At 33.4% G+C, this 20,590-nt stretch overlaps 1 protein-coding gene across 2 annotated transcripts in view; it reads left to right on the top strand.

The window, feature by feature from the left end:
• The window catches only part of PPP4R3B (protein phosphatase 4 regulatory subunit 3B), a 67,687-nt gene that overhangs the window by 21,858 nt on the left and 25,239 nt on the right, over positions 1–20,590 (top strand). For both annotated transcript variants that reach the window (XM_081254819.1, XM_081254818.1), the window contains exons 5-9: positions 4,338–4,415; positions 5,736–5,852; positions 7,343–7,459; positions 18,344–18,475; positions 19,564–19,666. In XM_081254819.1, coding sequence (XP_081110945.1) covers positions 4,338–4,415; positions 5,736–5,852; positions 7,343–7,459; positions 18,344–18,475; positions 19,564–19,666 — 547 coding nt within the window. The remainder of the gene's footprint in view (positions 1–4,337; positions 4,416–5,735; positions 5,853–7,342; positions 7,460–18,343; positions 18,476–19,563; positions 19,667–20,590) is intronic.

Here is a 20,590-nt window from a genome sequence, read left to right on the forward strand (position 1 = left end):
GGATATGCGTGAGTGTGTGTGCTTAAAGCATCCAAAATAATTCAGATGTGCAGCCAGAATTGAGAAACATTCATTAATTTTCAGTAAATGATAGTCAGATTATTTGCTATGGAGGTTGATTTTATTCTCTCTCCTTGAGCTGTAAAGTAGGAGTCTTATACCATGTTTATATCATGTTAATCCTTTATACCCTAACAGTTTTGGTAAGCATGATTTTGAAGATTTTGCTTTACTTGTGATAGTATACTAACAGTTTCCTGCATAACTGCCTTTGTTATTTACAAATCAGTCACTAAGTTTATTGAGCTGCTACTATATAGTACTTAGTGTAGTTAGTGGTTCTCAAGTAATATCTGTGGACCCCTGGGATTACCTGAAGCCGTTTCAGAGAAGTCTGAGAAGTTTTTCCTTTTCCAACTTCCTGTCACCGTGAGGCTGTATTTTCTTCATATACTTCAACCAAAACAACATATCACAACGGATTGAATGCTGAAGGAGATGTTAGAATCTAGCTGTCTTCTGTTAAGCCAGACATTAAAGAGATTTGCAAAAATGTAAAACAAAGCCACTCTTCTTTCTAAATGTTTATGATTTTGGATGATACAGTTGTTTCTCATAAAAAATATTTATACAAACATAATAGCTTATTTTTTAATGAAAATTAATGTTTTTAAGCATCTCAGTTTTAATTATGGTAAATACTGATAAACATAACCCACATAATAAAAGCTCTTTGGGGTCCTCAGTAGTTTTTAAGTGTTTGAAGGGTCCTGAGACCAAAAAGTTAAGAATGTCTGTCTTAGTACTTACCTATGAGATTCCATTTCATGATACTTCCAGCCATTATTCACTATTATAACTTTACTTTTGTATAGGGTTTACTTCCCAGATAATTCTTTCACCAGGCAGTTTTTCATTATTCCACAGCAATAAGTGCGAGGCAAGTTGGACTTACACATTAGGTTCCATTTATAATACATGGGACCCACTTTTTAAAACCATACTGTACAATTCAGGGTGCCATTTCACTTGCTGACAGAAAAAGTTATAGTCTCAGGAGACTGGAAATAAACCCACAGTCAATGTAGTTGATATAAAGGACCCAGTGACAGAAGCTCAAGTGTAACTTTCAAATGACTGCTTTTGAATTCAGATCATAATGCTTTTTATGTTTTGAAAATAAATTATGCACACTAATCTGTAAATATTTATAACTTTCTATGTCATTTTATACATTCTGTCACAGGTCTATTTGTGAAAGTTATATAAACCAAGTTTTACTCATTTCTGGTCCATGAGAGACATTTTATGAAATAGCCAGATATCGTGAGCTACCTGTTGTTTACTTAAGGTTTACCACTTGGTTATCTCTTAAGTGCCAGCTGTGATGCTGAATTCTGTTTTCAACAGTGTGTGAGAAGAAAGCAAGATTATGGCCATTGGCCTCTAAAGGCTCATTTCCTAAAGCCCATCTCTGAGATTTCCCTGCAGGCATTAGATGTTTCCACATACCCATCTGGCTAACTAGTATGCATATCTGTAGCTTCTTAAATAAGTATTAACCTGTTGTTGCATTAGTTACATAGGGCAAGTAAAAATGTAAGAATTTTATCTAACTCACCAAAATGAGGTAGTATAAAACTACATAGATAACTCCTAGCCTAAATTAGGTTAATTAACTGAGCAATTATATGAAAGCACTTAGGGTGGTCACTGGCTCCTAGTATGTACTCTAATACATGTTGAGATTATCGTAACCATGATAGGGACATAAGATTTTAGTTAACCTGAATTTTCTACCTAATTGCAGATCACAATCCCTTGTGTCCAGAATTGAGAAATATACTTTAAAATGTTTTATAAATTAAATTCCAAAAAGCCAGTAAATTGTGGTTATTTCCACACAGACAGCTATAGAGTTAAGATCCTTTTCAGAACAAGAAGTTTTAACTTCTCCCTGCACTAGAAATGATTAAGGACAGGTATCTCAAATGTTGACATTTTAGCATGTTACATAAATTTTCACTATTCCATAGATAAGAGTTGGGTGAAAAACCCAGTGGGATCAGTGGTTTAGTTCTTTTTTGGCATATTTTGAAAGATTTCAGCACTGAAAGAGAAATTTCTAACCTTTCATCCCATTAATTTAATATGTAAAATCTTCCAACACCGTTAAGAAAACAACTTTGCAATAATATGGTTTTGTTTTAGAGGTTTTTCAACGCAAGTGTAGGATTTAATGTATTATATTTTATCATACTGGACTTGTCCCATTCTAGTTTGTGTGTATATTTTTGCTTTGGTTTGATTCCTACTTAGGAATCTATCCTGTATATTTTCTGTTGTGGGAGTGACAGAACTTCATTATGCAGGAGACCAGGATTCTAAATCCATCTTTATCACTAGCTAGCTTCTGATAAATCCATTCTTTGGGATGGACTTTTAAAATTAGACTAGGCAATCTCTAGGTACTCTCTTAAAACCTCATCTAATTCTAAATTTCTGTGTCTACGTGATCCTTTTAGAATTTTTAATGTTGCATGGGTCCTAGGTTTGGGATTTTGGTTTGCGTATGTGCCCATTTTTACATCATCACAAAGAAAAAAGTTTGATTTCAGACTTTTTAGGAGCAGCTCATCTTTTCCCTTTAAGGTTTTGTTATCCAAAATAGTAAACATGCACAATTTGACTTAAAATAATTATGATTTATTAAAAGCTCTTAAAATGAAATAGAAGAAAACTAAAGTGATCTACTTTAATTACTTGAAGAACCAGGGATTTAGGGGAAATTTTCCAGCTATATTTATGATAGGCTTTAAGCTACCTATCATTGCTCCCTTAATACATTGGAACAGAGTGCTTGTGTAGAATAATATCAAAAATAATGTTAGAGATCAGAAAAGAAATATACTAGGAATCGGAAAGCATTCTCCTAGCAGACTGTAATACTTGAAATTGCTTCTGTAATACTTTATGCCGTTCTAGCCATCAGCAAACAAATAATGAGTCATATAAGAAGAATTTAAATGGGAAATTGCATTTATCAAAGAACTGGAACTATTTTCCTATGAAAAGATTCCGAAAAAGTTAAAAATCTTTAGACAGCAAAGGAAGATTTAATCTGGGAGAGGTGCAGGAAGATAAAAATTTATAAAAGGTATAAGTTGAGGTAAATATGTGCTTATTCAACAAAACCTAAAATACTGAGATGAAAAAGTGATTTGAGGGATAAGTAAAAGATTATTTATGTAGTTGAACTCTCTCAGAAGGTAGATAGATGATTCAGGCTTCCATACATAAGATCCAAAAGGAGTCAACTAAATAACAAAACGAACACTATTCTGAGTCAAAAAAGGGGTTATCTGTCAGTGATGTGTCTTTGAAGCTCAAAGGATGTTTAGCGGGAGAGCATGTTATATTTTCCATGATCATACCTAGTGCTTTTCATTCATTTTTTCATATATGCGCTACCTTATTTCAGAAAGACTTTAAGGGATTGATACCACTTCATGGATGATTCACAGTAAGAAAAAGGGCAGGTATATTAGCTATATCCTTTGTATGTCATGCTTTGATTTTATTATCAACCATGCAGTTATCACTATTACAAATATTTTTAGGTTATGCTATTTTAATTACTTAAAATTATTCAAATTATATTTCATAAAAGTGAATTTTGAAGATTACTAAACTTAAAAGTATAACTTCCTTTCAGCACGTTTTGATGGAAATCTTCTCTAAAGTGAATTTCAATATTCATGTCAGTTTTTCCTTTGTAATTTAATTGTCCATATTTATTATAGAAAATTGGAAAATACAGATGAGCAAAAAAGAAAATCACTCATAATCCATCACCAAAAGATAATCACAGTTAACCTTTATAATCTTATCACTGCCAGAATTCAGTGTTCTTTATTGCTGTGTTTGTAACTCTCATTTTTCTAATCCACTGTGGACTAATAATGAGATCTTCAAACTTGTTTGAATTATGTTTAAATTAAGCGTAAATAAATAGACCCTGAAAGGGAGCTAGAGAGGCTCTTGGTTAAGGTAAATAGAGTTTTCATGCGTGACCTCTAGAATATCTATTTTTTGTTTTTCAAAGAGTTCTTTATAGTTGAGGTTTCTGCTTAAACAAGGTATTAATATGTCTAACTAATATTGAATGGTGTAGTCAAGTTTTGAAAATTATAATATGAATATACCTGAAACTTTAGGTTTTGTAATGGAATGCTCTTAGGTTTTCAGCTACTTTTATTATAGTTTGTGAAATCATATAAATGAGAATAACTTTATACTTTTATTAAATTCGTAGTAATTATTTTTTCTCATTGTAGGAAGATGAAAAGTTTTTGTCTGAAGTTTTTGCACAATTAACAGATGAGGCCACGGATGATGATAAACGACGTGAATTGGTAAGTTATTTATTATTGAAATTCACACCCTTAAAGAGCACTCACTCTTTTGGCATACTCAGCTTTTAATATTGAACTTGTTAATTTAAGAGAAAAATTTTTGTAATTAGTATGAAAGATATAAACAGATGACCCTTGAGCAACGTGGGTTTGAACTGCAGGTTCCACTTAGACACAGATTTTTTTCAATAGTAAATACTACAGAACTACATGGTCCAAGGTTGGATGCGGAATCACAGATATGGAGGGCCTACTATAGAGTTACACACAGGTTTTTGACTTAGTGGAGGGCGGGCACCCCAACCCCTGTGTTGTTCAAGGGTCACCTGTGTTTAAATTATACTATAAAATGATTATTTGCAAAGTTTCTAAAACTTACTGTTTTGTATATCTTAGAAGTTTTTAGAGATATTTTGATGTGGTTTTATTCCCCCCAGTGAGGGAATATGTGCCTTATAAATTACAAAATCAAGACGTGGTTTATGTTAGGACAGAACTACAAACTCATACATTTTTATGGTTGTAGATACATCACTGAGATGCTCTTTTTGTTTTGTTAAACAAGAGGTAGGGAGAATCCTTCTTGAATAAACGAATGATGAATTGGTTCTTGGAAGTGTTTTTCTTTAGAATGTGTTGGTAATCACTTTTTTGAGATATAAACCATGCTTTGGGGAAAGAGAATGGTGATTGCTGTTTACCAGCAGTTTGCCAGTTTTTCAAACCTTATAATCAGATACTAAAGAAATAATGAAAGATTGCTGACTTAAAATCAGCCACGTCGGGCCTCCCTGGTGGCGCAGTGGTTGAGAGTCCGCCTGCCGATGCAGGGGATACGGGTTCGTGCCCCTGTCTGGGAGGATCCCATATGCCGCGGAGCGGCTGGGCCTGTGAGCCGTGGCCGCTGGGCCTGCGCGTCCGGAGCCTGTGCTCCGCAACGGGAGAGGCCACAACAGTGAGAGGCCCGCATACCACAAAAAGAAAAAAAAAAAAAAAAAAAAAAAATCAGCCACGTCATCTTTGGTGTAGTTATTTCTCAGTTTTCTCATTTATAAAATTAGCCCTTTATCCTAGGAAATCTCTGATGTTCCTTACAATTCTTAAAAATTGAATTGTGCTTTATGAGTGCTCCCTGAAAACCCGGCCACCATTTATTATAGCATGGTTTCTGTGTTCTTTAGTTTTTGAGGAGCCAGGATACCCTAAAAACTCTAGGTCCCTGAGAAGGTTAATTCCACACTGTGGTAGATCACATTACAGTTTGTCCCAGAGTTACTTTTAATGTGTGTCAACTTCTCACTATTCTTTCTAACATTACAGGTTAATTTTTTCAAGGAATTTTGTGCATTTTCTCAGACATTACAACCTCAAAACAGGGATGCATTTTTCAAAACTTTGGCAAAGTTGGGGATTCTTCCTGCTCTTGAAATTGTAATGGTAATTATATAGCTTCTTTTCATGTTTTTGAAATTGTGAATTTGTAATAGATTTATATTATGGATGGGAAATAATTTTTTGTAGTAATGCATATTGAATTTTGTAATTTTAGGTTATGATTCATTTGGTAGTGAGTCATAAAACCTCTTCAGATTTTTATTAACTTAAATTTGTAATATTAACATGTGATTCATATAATATGGCTTCAAGTAATTAAATATCCCACATGGTTTTATGAGACTGTTATCTCTTGTATAACAAAATTAAGTATGTTTCATAGAAACTAATAAAATACCTTTCCTTTTTAGACCAGTGAATGGGAGAAAGGCAGACTGGACCAAGGGGGCTCGTGCTGCAATATGGGGTTAAGGGAGTGATTCTCTCTCATACTTTTGTTTATATGAGCTTTATCCATTGGCATTTATTGTATGAAAAATTAAAACTGAGAAAAATTTTAAGTATTTATTAACATTTAAAAATGATAATAATTAACCCATTATATGTTAAGATAACTAATATAACTTTCATGAAAAAATAACTTTACCAAAACAAAAAAATTTTAGTGAGACAAGTGGCATTGTTTCACATTTTTTGCCCCCTTTAATGCCTGGCATAATAGAAGATAGCTAGATTCTCATAGAAGCATCTGCATTTAATCTGTTACGATATTACATCTTGTAGCCTCTGGAAAACCCCACTATATTTGTGATAGACTGGGAGTGAAAAAGGCCAATAATGCCTTAATATTTATTTTCATAATAAATAATATCATGAAAATAGTTTTAATCTCATGCAATTTTGAAAAGGGTGTTATAACCCCCCTTTTCAGTGTGTGAGACCCCTCTCCAGGGTTCCCTGGGCCACACTTTGAGAACTGCTAAGTTAGGGAATGTTTTCAGAATCACCTGGAGATTTTTATCTTATGAATCATGTATCCTTCATGTACTGATAGGGAAAAAGCATTCAAGATCACTACCTTAGAAAACTAAGTTACGGAAAAGAGTGAAAATACCCAGATTGTTTTCAAAATCATCCTCTATTAGGAGAGTCATAAAAGGGAGAATCGGTTACTAAGGCGTAACTGGCAAACAGGACCAAAGACAGCTTCTGGAAAGTTTTGAAGCCTTAACTAGGAGACCTCATTCACATTTTTGCATATATTTAAATCACGAATCCTCCCTCCCACCCCCCAAATTTTTTTGCAGCATTTGTAAAGCAGTGCTTTATAATCCTGTGCTGATTCCTATATTTAAATTCTCTGAATATTTATTTTTGTGGTGGTAAAGACAAAAGCTGGCAGAAACTAATCATTGAGCTGCCTAAAGTTTTTAATATTTGTAAAAGAAAAGGATGGGAGAGATTATATGTTTTGATTCCAGTACCATGTCTAAATCCAAAAATTTGTTTGGCATAGATTTGCGAGAAAAAGGGGGAATGCAGGCATAACTTTTGTTCACAGTCTCTAAGTAACCTGATTTTCCTTTTATCAGGGCATGGATGATTTGCAAGTCAGATCAGCTGCTACAGATATATTTTCTTATCTAGTAGAGTTTAGTCCATCCATGGTCCGAGAATTTGTAATGCAGGAAGCCCAGCAGAGTGATGACGTAAGTGATAATGCTCTGGTTCTATATGAATTACCTATAAAATAGCGTTTGCAAACTGTTGAGGGAAAAGTCATAACCATAATTTTAACTGTTTATGAAGAACAATAATAGATTTCTGATCAGTTGTGACTTTGACAAGGCCGGAATATGTGGCAGTTGATTTGTTTATTGTAAAAAAAAAAAATGCATTCAAACTATTACTGAGATAAAGAGATTTAGTGAATCAAATTCTTAATTCTTGGTTTTAAAAAAAGTTTCAAGTACTAATAAAATGTAATTCTAAACCCTTAGGTCAGGCACTTATCTAGTATAACTAAGAAGTTGCTTTTACTGGTTCAAATGTGTCTTTTTTTTTTAGTGGGGATGAACATTTAATAATGAAACCAATGTTGTGTTTTCCCACTACAAAAATATTTAAACTTTCTCCTTAATCTCTATTTAAAGACAAAATGAACATATAGCTTTAATTGAAATACTCTTTCTTATATTAAATATATGTTAGTGTTAAGTAGAAAATAACTGAAATACAATTATTATGTCCCTTCTTAAAGAAGGTTTAGATTCCCAATGTTGATTCTTTTACGTTTTGTTACTATTGAATTACACTATAGTTGTTTTATATGTTTTATTTTTTATTAATGTCCACTTAGGTTTTTACCTTCTATCTGTTAGATATTTCCAGTGTTTTGTTTTTTAAAGCAATTTTATTTTAGAATTGGTTTGGGCTAATGCTATTATTTAGGTAGTAGAAAAGAAATAGAAGAAATATTTTGTGTTAAGTATATTTTAAAGTTTAAAAAACCCAAATGATGCTAAATCTGACTTTAAAGAAATAAATACCTAGTTTATTAATCAGCTTATAATCTCACTGTTGAAATTCTTATCTTAGTGCCATCTTTTACAAAAGATAACTTTGAAATTAACACTTCTATTGCTTCATCCTTAGTGATGTGTGGGATTAAGAGCATTCATCATAAAATCTCTCAGACTATGAGAATAATAATTGACTAGCTTAGAATTCTTAACTTTTACAGCTTTTATTTCTGTTTTCATTAGAAAGATTTTCTTGTTTACATTTAGTTGACGCATGAGACATGGGGAAGCAGTTACTGATCGTTAACAATGAAAAGTCCCTTTTTAATTTCTCTTTTTCTTGTAGTCACAGTCTTCAAGGTCTTTCATTTCCCTGAATTTTCTGAGGTCTAACAATTTTCCAATTTAAAATTTTTGTTGCCTCAAAATAATTGTTAGCCCACAAATGAAGATAAATTACTTTTTTCTTAATTTCCAAAATTAAGGATTCTACATGCTGAATTCTACTCTGCTGAGTTGGTAGTAATGTTTAAAGGAAAGAAGAAATAACTTACCTGTGTATTCAGTGGGCAGTTGATATTTTGATGTTGTCTTAAAATAAATGCACAGCATTCAAACTTTTCTTTCTGGTACTGTGGGAGCAGATTTGGTTTTAGGAACATGGATTACAGTATTAAAATATGTGTTGAGACACAAGGAAATAGCAATATTAACTCTTTTTTTACTATAGTCATTATTTCTATCCAAGCTGGAAGGATAGATTTAGCAATAATTGCTGTGCTACAGATTTCAAACATTTTTATGCTAATGACCTTTGAAACATTCAGTAAAACTTCTTTTAGAATCTGACTGGATAAGTAATACAGCTACTGCTGAACTACTTATTTTGGCAGGTATTTTCAGTGTATTTCTCACTTAGGAATAAACTCATATGTTAATTTCTATAGACATGATATTAGCCTTAGGGTTATTTTATTTTTTACTAAATTATTTCTTGAATTGTATACATGGAATTTGCTTCAAAATAATTATGGAGAGCAAAATTTACCATAAAAAGAAATTTAAAATAAATACATAAGCTAATCTTTATGGGTTGACTGTTCAGTATTTTGTATTGAACATACCACATTTTATTTCTTAAAATTGTGTCAATTTTTAACTTTTTATTTTGAAGTAATTTTAAATTTACAGAAAAGTTATAGTAATAGTACAAAGAACTCCCATATACACTTTACTCATATTTCCCAATTGTTAATACTTTATTTCTCATTTGCTTTATCATTGTCTTTGCTTGAATTTGTATATACATATTTGCATACATAAATATATAATTAATTTTTTCTGAATCATTGAAGAAAAAGGTATGGAAATGATGTCACAGTACTCCTTTACCCCTATTTGCTTCTGTGTCTATCTGCTAAAACTCTATATTACCACTGTACAATTATCAAAGTCAGGAAATTAAATAACATTTTTACAATACTGTCATCTAACTACAGTCCTAATTCAGATTTTATCCGTTGTCCCAGTAATCCCCTTGTTACCCAAGACAAAAATGAAAACTTTCTGTTCCAGTATGCGAAAATTTGGATTTGTCTGATGTTTCCTCATGATTCAATTCAGGTTATTTCTTTGTGTCAGGAATAGTACAGAAGTAACATTTCCTTCAACATCATACCAAGAAATTCCCCCAACTTTAAAAAATGAGCTGAAATTTTCTTTGTCCAGGCTGTTTTGCCATTTCACAGACTAAAGAAGTTAGATTAAGTTCTTCTGTAGAATTTGAAGAACAGTTGTTGCTTTCTTTGAACACATCAGAATGGATTGAAAGAAGTATTGGTTCTGTAATACTTGTAACATTCATTCAAGTAGCTGCAAGAGCAAATTTCATATACATGAGCTTTTTTTATGATTCTTACATTTAGATAGTTTTTTAAAAACTGGTAGTGTTTCCACAACATACATCAGTTATTTTTATCCTGTTACCTGAGAATATTCTTCCTGCTCTTGCCATTCTTTCTTTCTCCTCTTATCTACTATATACATGGAATCTAAGTTACACAGATTCTGATATATTCTTGATCTTACCAGAAAGTGTCAATACAAATTTTTCATGTAACTTTGTCATGATTGCCACGTGGCTAACAGTGTGTAATGCCATAGGTGATAAAATATATCTCAACATCAAGAAGTTAAAATTTTAAGAAATCTGTCTTAGAATCAATGAAATAAAGTATGTCTTTATGTTTCCCAATCAGAAAATAGAGATGTCACCTGATAATCGGGATAATCTCTAAATTCCATGTGTAGATACCCAAAACTTTCCCTTCGTTGCTAATTATATATTTTCAGTATTTTTGGCAATATTGAAAAATTCTTACACCCACTTAAATGTACTTTAAAAACAAAAGTATGTGTTTCTAAGAATAGCATGAGGCTGGAGTGTGATGAAACCAACAGGAGTATCATTTCTCTAAAACTTGATTTAGAAACAACTAAAACTTTGAACTATCTCCCAGAAACTGTAGTTAAACTCACTTAAATGTTGCTATTTAGATGAAGGATGGCAAACTTTTCTTAAAGGACCAAAAGGTAAATAAGACTTGGTAGGCCCTCTGGTCTCTGTCATAACTCTGCCACTTTAGTATGAACTGTCTGTAGACAGTTTGAAAATGAATAGGTGTGGCTGTGTTCCAGTAAATGTTTTACTGTAAAACTATTTACAAAGTGAACAACCAGCCAGGTAGTTTTGTAGTTTAATGACCCCTGACTTAGACCCCAGAATATTGCAAGTGTTTAGAAACTGGTTCTAAATTGAAGGTTTTAATTGCAAAGCTACTATGGTGGTGTAAAGAGAAGTTAAACAAAGAGACCAAGGGAGTAAGCAGGCGTTAATGGGAAAGGAGTTATTGGGCCCTCTTAAGACTGTAAATTTAAGAGAGTGTTCTCTAGAATAGATTTTGGTGACCCAGCGTTGGAGTAATTTCGCTGGGGTTACTCTGTAATGACTTATTTTCAGATCAAGTTATAGTTTGACATCCGAAGAAGGAATTTTCCTGTAGTTTGTCTTACATCTCGATTATTTTGCCGTAATGCTTGAGCATGACTTTTCTAGCCAGATTAATGCCATTGTTGGAGAAGCAGGTTAAGGAAAATTAGATTTGTTTTAATGCCAATAAAGAACTTTAACAGGCAATTAGAAATGCTGGCTTGAATTTTGAGAGTAGTCTGACTTTAGTGACCACTGGACTTCAGTTCCATTGCAGAAATAGGCATGGAAGAGTTAGGTCACTTACATAGCTAGTTATTAGCTGTACTGCAGTTAGAGGCTGAGTCTTTTAATTTAGCTATTCCTTCTGTTCACCAGGCTTGCTAAGAAAATGAAGCATGTTTTACAGACAACTTATAATGCTGGTAATACTTTTAGTTCATTGATGAATGTTAAATCATTCATTACATTTCTTAGGAACTATTTGTTCATTGTCTCTGAAAGCACATTATTACTTTGAAGTGGGTTTAGTAATGCATTGTAGTAGACTAATTTTAATTGTTAGGTGAGGTGAGTGTACCTCTGGGATAAGACTGTCTTTACTATTCCATGCTGCTATATAGAACATAATCTCTACACGTGGTTAATTCCAGTTTTTTAGAAGTTGATTTTTACTTAGTTTGCAGGATCTAGTAATTAATAATAATAATACCTAACATGTATCATAGGACTCATCTCATTTGTTACCCATCTCTCAGTGTCTTTCATTGGCTGATGTCTACTGTATTACCAATTGTAGTTTCATATAGTTTGCCTGGGTTTTTGTTGTCGTTTGAGGTAAAAGAGTAAATCTAGTTCCTGTCACTTCATCTTGGCCAGAAGTGGAAGTCTGAGTTGATGTTTATTTTCAGAGTAGATTTTATTGCAAAAGACTGGCTCTTATTCAGAATTGAACAGTTTGTGGATTTGTGTCTCTTTTGTGTTACTTACTTTAATAACTACTCATGTTTTATTACAATGAGACTTCAAAACACTACAAAATAAACCCATCTGACACAAGGATTTAGAAACCAACTTTTTGAAGACTTTCATATCATTAAGTGTGGAAACCAGTATTATTGATTGTGAAATATTCCCATTTTTTGCCCCCTTTCTCCTCCCTCTTTTTTTCTCTTTGTCTAAGTCTGTTCACTTTGTCTGTTTTTTCCTTTTCCCTTCTTCAACAAAGAAGCTATAATAAAAGGCCTGGAGAGTGCTGTTCAGTTCCTATGATGATGGAAATGTTTATTCTTTAGCCATCCAACAAGGTAGCCACTCGCTACCTATGGCTGTTAAGCACTTAAAATGTAGATGGTGTGACTGAGGAATTACTGATTTTAATTTAAACAGTCTCTTGTGACAAATGGATATCATATTGGACTGCACAGGGTTAGAATATTTACTACCTATACAACCAGTCTAAGGAGTGAATCTTTTATCTTGTAGCTATTTTAAGCAGAGGAATGTCTTGATCAGGTCTTGGTTTTAGAAGGACAGTTCTAATAGCTGGAGATAACTGGAAAAAGAAGTCCTGACCTGTGACAGAAAAAAGGAAAGACGTAAGAAATTAATGTATCACTTAGGAATGAGCTTGGCTTAATATATCAGCAAGATGAGGAGTGAGGTCAGCAAGATGGCAGATAGGAAGTTCCAGCCCTTATCCCTGCAACAGAAACACTGATTTAACAACCATCCACAGACAAGAATACCTCCATGAGACTTCCAAAATCTAGGTGAGAGCTGTCAGCGAAACTTGACAAGAAGCAAAATTAAGTTCCAGTAACCAACCCTAAAAAGAAAAAAAGAAAAAAAGAATTATGAACTGCCTGACAAAGAATTCAAAATAATTGTGTTAAAGAGGCTTGGTGAGCTACAAGGGAACACAGATAACTAAACAAAATCAAGAAAACAATACATAAACAAAATAAGTTCAGCAAAGAGAAACTAAAAAAGAACCAGAAGAAATTCTGGAGCTGAAGAATACAGTGACTAAACTGAAAAAAATCAATAAAGAGCTTCAACAGCAAACTTGAATCAAGCAGAGGAAAAAATCAGAGAACTTGAAGACAGGCCGTTTAAAATCAATCCAGCTGGAACAAAAAGAAAATGAATGAAAAAGAGTGAAGAAAGTCTACATGAATTATGGGACACCATAAAGCAAAATAATATATACGTTATGGAAGTCTCAAGGAGAAGAAAGAGAAAGGGGCATAAAGCATGTTTAAAGAAATAATGGCTAGAAACTTATCGGGAAAGATAAGGTCATCCAAGTCTGTGAAGCTCATATGTCCCCAGATTCAACCCAAGGAGGTCTTCACCCTGATACATTATAATAAAACTGTCAAAAATCAAAGAGAAGAGAGAATTTTGAGAGCAAAACAGAATAAACGCATCACATACAAAGGAAGGTTTTCAGCTGATTTCTCAGCAAAAACCTTGCAAGCCAGTAGAGAATGGGATGATAAATTCAAAGTGCTGAAAGAAAAAAAAAACTGCCAACTAGGAATACTTTACCTGACAAAGCTGTCTTTCAGAAATAAAGAAAAACGGGCTTCCCTGGTGGCGCAGTCATTGAGAGTCCGCCTGCTGATGCAGGGGACATGGGTTCGTTTGTGCCCCGGTCCGGGAGGATCCCACATGCCGCGGAGCGGCTAGGCCCTTGAGCCATGGCCGCTGAGCCTGTGTGTCCGGAGCCTGTGCTCCGCAACGGGAGAGGCCACAACAGTGAGAGGCCCGCATACTGCAAAAAAAAAAAAAGAAAGAGAGAAAGAAAAAAGACTTTCCCAGACAAAAACTGAAGAAGGAGTTCATCAAAACTAGATCTGCTTTTTAAGACATGCTAAAGGGAGCTCTTCAAGTTGAAATGAAAGAACACTGAACAACAAAATGAAAGCATATGAAAGTGTAAATCTCACTGTGAAGGTAAATATATAGGCAAATATAGACTAATGGAATAATCTAATGGTGGTATGTAAATCACTTTTAATGCAGTATAAAAGGTAAAGACAAGATATTATGAATAACTACAACTACAGTAATTTGTTAATAGATACACAGTATAAAAAGAAATTCTGATACCAGTAACAGTATGTGGGTTGGGGAATAAAAATGTAGAGTTGTACACAATTGCTGTTAAGAGATTAATATCCAAAACATGTAAGGACCTCCTACAACTCAATAGCAAAAAAAAAGCAACCCAATTTAAAAATGGGCAAAGGAACGGAAGACATTTCTTCAAAGACATAAAAATAGCCAACAGATGCATGTAAAGTGATCATCATCACTAATCATCAGGGAAATGCGCATCAAAATCACAATGAGGTATCACCTCACACCTTTTAGGATGGCTCTTATCAAAAAATCAAAAAGTAACAAGTCTTAATAAGGATATAGAGAAAAGAGAGCCCTTGTGCACTGTTGGGGGCCTGTACCTTGGTGCAGCTACTATGGAAAACAGTGTGGAAGCTCCTCAAAAATTAATAGAGAACTACCATATGATTCAGCAGCCCCACTAAGGATATAAATCCAAAGAAATTGAAATCAGGATCTTGAAAAGATACGGCACTTTCATGTTCACTGCAGCATTATTCATAGAAGCCAAGACATGGATGCAACCGAAGTGCTCATCTGCAGATGAATGGATAAAGAAAATTTGTCATGCACATACAGTGGAATATTATTCAGCCTTAATAAAAGAAGGAAACCTGGCCACTTTTGACAACTTGGATGAACCTGGGGGACAATATGCTAAGTGAAATAAACCAGACACAGAAGGACACAATACTATATGATACTACTTATATGAGGAATATAAAATAGACTCATAGAAGCAGAGAGTATAATGGTGCTTGCCAGGGGATGGGGAGTAGAGGAAACAGGGAGGTATTAGCCAAAAGATACAGTTTCACTTTTACATGATGAACAAGTCCTAGAGATCTACTGTATAGCATATTGCCTATAATTAATATTGTATACTTAAATATTTGCTAAGAGGGTAGATAGTATGTTAATTGTAATTGTTTTAATCCTAAAAAAAAAAAGAAAAACCAGCCTATAATAGTTTTACCTAATAAAAATTTTGTTTTATTCATGTCACAGTTAGTCAAGGAACAAGCTCTATGATGCCAGAAGACTCATCTTATGAGTCAGTCATCCTGAGCTTCTGGTTTTAATGTCTGTTACTTTGAGGTTGCAAGATTGCTATTCCACCTCCAAGCAGGAAGAAGAAAGCGGGCAGAGGGCAAAATGGAGAGAGCTAGAGAGCTTTTCTGCTTCATTTTAAAGCTCTTTTTTAGAGGTTCCATTTCGCAATTTTTACTTGTATTTCTTTGGCCAGAAGTGAGTCACCCTTAGCTGCAATGGAAACTGAGAAATACAGCATTTTAGCTGAGTACATTGCCTCTCTGAACAAAATTTGGGCTCTGTTAGCAGGACAAAGAGAATAGAGACTAAGTTGGCATCTAGTAGTATCAGCCACAGCCCATCTCTGTAACTACCTAACGTCCATATACACTTTTCTTTAATCACTCACGTTTTCCTCAAGGGAGATTTCTGTATCCAGTCTGGAGACTTCACGTCCGGAATATTTGGGTGTTGTGCAGTCCTCTTCAGGTCCAGATAAGGCTCCTTATGTTTCAGGGACCTTTAAACAAAAAGATAATTTATCTGCCCTAACATCACAATTAAACTACTTTTGTTTGGGAAAAGGGAGAACATACATACAACAGTCATTCATTCACAGCTATGATGCACTGGTCTGTCAAATATTTGTTGAATATCAGTAGCTTAAACTCATTGTCCTTGGAGGTTCCTGATTAACCAAACCAGCTGTCCCTGGTTCTGTTCTCTAAAGAATTTTCCTTGCCCATTTTCTTCCAAAGCTTAGGTTCCTTCCCTTAGGACATTTTCAGCTGTGGCTGCATCTCAGATAGGCAATGGAAGATGCCTTTCCTCCAGGGCTCTATTTTGTATTGTAGCCTGTTTTCTGTCAGTGTGAGTTCTCTGACCCAGTGGTGGTCTTAAAGATCAAACAGTCATAGACTGTTACTAAAGCTTACTCTACAGTTAAGCTTCCTCTACTGTTTAGTAGGCTTCCAAATTATTTTCTTGTGTATTCTAGACATCTTATCTAAGCATAATTTTTAAACCCGAAGGTTCCCGTTTACCTACTGACCTCTGTGCCATTGCTTTCTCAAGCTCGGGTACCCAAAAAAGTTCTACAGAATAGCATTCAGTGGTGCATATACCTTTGTCTGTCAAGGAAGTTTTACACGTCTTTGTAAAAGGCAGTTTTGATCTCCTGAAAAGGCTATAGTTCTCTGTAGCAGTCTATTTCACTATCAAATATATAAATTGGCTTTTTTCACTTCCACAAGTCACCAGATTATGGGACTCTCAGTCAGCACAGGTCATTTCCCTTTTATCTTTGCTTGTAGACCAGCAGAATTTGGTATTGGTACTTATGAGGCAGGATTTGTAAGAAACTGCATTTGAGAGAGAAGGGTAAAAAGCTTTTAAAGTATATATATTGAAATATTATTTTAGTGTATGAGCTATACCTTAAGAAGTCTTTCTTGCAACTGTGTTTTCATTTAGATGTAACTTAAATTCATCATTTATATTTTTTTTTCCTAGTTTTAAATGAATGAACTTATGTAAGAGGAGGAATGAACTTATGTAATTGCTTATATATAATTGAGCAAATTATCTGAGCCCCTAATTAACTGATAGAATCCAAGTTGTACACACTGGTATGAATTTAAAGTAAGTAAATACCATATCATTGTTCTGAAGAAAGCTCACTAGCTGATACCTTTTGTAATATCTTAACATTTTATATGTGATATACTTTTCTGAACATACCAGAATAAGAAACAGGAGCGGATTAAGGTGGAATTTGCTCTTTCTCCTCTAACTGAAATAAGGCTTGAGTCTATTAATGTAGCTCTGTGAATTATATTTCATAATTTCTCTTTGAAGAAATTTCATTGTTTCTGATGCCATGATAGAATTATTCATTGGTGTTCAAATTTTGAGACATGGTAGAGGGTGAGATTCTAATTTTAAGCAGTTAAGTTGCTATGACATGGTTTTTGATGGTTCATTGCATTTAATATCACAATTTCACAGGGAAATATTTTAGCATAACACAGTATGTTAAGTTTGGGAGGGACTAGAAAAGCAAAATAATTACAAAATGTGCTATATACTGGAACTTTTCTTTTTATTAATTTACAAAATTCTCCCAATTCAACAAATTTATCTTCGTTCCATGCAGTTCTCTTATTTCATCTCCTTCAGTTACTACCTTTCTTCTCCCAATAATAAACCTGTTCTCAAATCCTCTGAGTTGATGTCAAAATTTTTTCCGTTGACCTGAACCAACACTTTGTATCCTGTTTTAATGCTTAAGGTATCTACTTTAAAAATATAGGCAGAAAGCACAAATTTTGTATCTGCAAAACTGCTTTGTAGCTCTTTATATTAAGACCCAAGAACATGTTACTAATGTAATAAGTCTATTTGGCTGCTTTAGATCATTTTATAACACAGTGTGTACCCATTTACCTCCTGTGGAGAGCTGTGTACTGGGTTATTTTTTCTCATATTTTTGTCAGAAAGGATTTTCTTGTTAGAAGCTGACATAATTTATGTTCCCGGGGTCACTCGATGTGTGTAATCTGGGGTTTAGTCAACTTCTAAATTCATGCCTGAGGCTAAAACCTAGACTGAAAATATGTTAGAACCTCCAGTGAACAAGAATTTCTGGTAAATGATTTTGTTTTCCATTGCCTATGTTGATGATATTGTAAGCTGTCGTGTGCTCTGATTTTTGCATTGTCTTGTTTTGTTTTGTTTTTGAGTGGGCTTCTTTATGCTCTAGTGTGTTTGTAGAACTTTGAAAACATTAGGAAAAAAAGGTTTAAATAAGTTCATCATTCTTTGTTGTTTTTTTTTTTCTCTGTGATTCTGATTTTGTTCTTTCAGCTGGTACATTTGTCTTATATCCAAACCAGGTCTCACAGAAACACATTTTCTTTCAGGATATCCTTCTCATTAATGTAGTAATTGAACAAATGATCTGTGATACTGATCCTGAGCTAGGAGGTGCTGTTCAGTTAATGGGACTTCTTCGTACTCTAATTGATCCAGAGAACATGCTGGCTACAACTAATGTAAGAAATTACTCTGCGGTAGAAACGTTTTGGTCTAGTCAGTTTTAGATGATTTTATATACAATAAGTTATGTATAAAAATACATAAATATATGTAAAAATCACAATTTTGTAAATTTGTACAATTTTGAAAAACAAATATTCAAGCATTTGTACACTCAGAATTCCAGTAGCAGTAATGTTCCTCTAGCAGTTGTTTTTGTAGCAAAATACAAGATTGTAATCTGCTAAAATCTTGGTAAAATGTTAGCACTTCTATTTATGACCCTTGGCCTCTGTATGTTAACATCTTAAGAATTAAAACAAAGAAATGTGAATATAATTAACACTACTGAACTATAAAAATGGTCAAGATGGTAAATTTTATATGTTTTTTATCACAATAAAAAAGAAAAAAATATGTACCAAATGATCTTAACTGCGTAGTGAAAGGAGTCAGCACAAAAAAGGACTTAAGGAAGTATTACAAAATATTAATAGTGGTTATCTCAAAATGCTGGGATATTTCTCCTTTATAGACTTCACTCAAATTTAGAGAAAATGTATATTATTTTTAAATCATTACAAGTTTATAGAACCAGTTATATAAAAAATAATGGCCAGAAAACCGAAAGGAATTATTTTCCAAATTTCCAAGTAATAAATTCTTAAAATTAAAAAAAATAAATCTAAAATCTGTAACATTTCTAGTGGCTTGATAAATCAACTTGGTGTTTTTTCAAATTTGAATTCATTGTGAAATCTGGGGTTTCAAATTTTAAACGGTTAAGTTGCTCTCACATTGATAGATTTTTCATTGCATTTCAGATCACACGTATATTTGAAAATAAATTGTTTTAGATAATTTTCCCTGGAAAAACTTTTTATAATGCTATCTGATCTTTTTCTTACATTCATTTTTATTTAACATGTAATATGAAATAGATCTTATTTTTCAGTTCTGCAGAAATAAGGTTAAGGTGAATATAACTAGTTTTTTTCGATTCTTTCACAGTATCTTAAAGTATCTCTTGTTTGTGCACTGCTAATCCTTGAAGATGTTTTATTAATTATAAAGATAATAAAGTATTTTTTTCTGTATGTTTCAGAAAACTGAAAAAAGTGAATTTCTAAATTTCTTCTACAACCATTGTATGCATGTCCTCACAGCACCACTTTTGACCAATACTTCAGAAGACAAATGTGAAAAGGGTAGGGCCTCTTACTTACCTGCTGATGATTTCTGTTTTAAGAGTGAGATAAGTATTATAGCTAACAGGCACTTTATTTGGTGCTTTTTATGACAGGGAAATTACTACTGAAAATTTTAAACTGCAGTATAAAGTCATGATTTCCCTTGTTTCAGAGTGTCTGTGGTAGAAAATGATATAGAATATGTGGCAAAAAGTATTACACCTTGAGGAAGAGAACTGTAAACACTTAGCAAAAGAAGGAGATTGTTCCCAAAGTTGTTAGAGTTAATGTTAGAGTGAGTAAGTGCAGAGAGTATATTGCCTACAAAATCCAAGGTAACCATCATTTTGGAGACATATTTGGCAATACAGTAAAAACTCTAATTTCAAAACATAAGGATCAGGTTATTAGGTTAATCAAAAAAGTTGGTTAAAGCAGAGAATAATTTTTAAAAATAAACTGTTTATAAACATTTACTTTAAATGCTGCTTATTTACTGATAGTTTGTATAGGGTCAAGACTTTTTTTTTTTGGTATGTTTTTTTTAAATTGTATTTCCATATTGCATTCTTACATAAATTGCACCCGTAATTCATCGGCTCCAGTTTCTGGTCTCAGTTTATTATAGTGGAGAGAAAACCTAGACATATTTTTGAAGTAGTCTGAGTGTAGAATTCTACTATGGTTTTAAGTACTTTCCTTTAAGTACTTAAGTATTCATAGTTTTGTATGACTAAGTTGGTATCATTTTTTAAATTGAGTTCTGCTGTATTCAACTTAGCCATAGATATTACAGTTCTGTGACATTTCATCAGTCTGCAGTATTTAAATTATGTAATCATTACCAAATATAACTAGTGTAAACAAAGGACTGACTTTGATAAGCATACAACTCAGCTTGGTGAAATGAGATATGTGGCGGGGGGGGGCATATTCTCAGAA

The sequence above is a fragment of the Mesoplodon bidens genome (genome assembly GCF_964165515.1).
Source record: "Mesoplodon bidens genome assembly, chromosome: 14".
Classification (NCBI taxonomy): Eukaryota; Metazoa; Chordata; class Mammalia; order Artiodactyla; family Ziphiidae; genus Mesoplodon; species Mesoplodon bidens.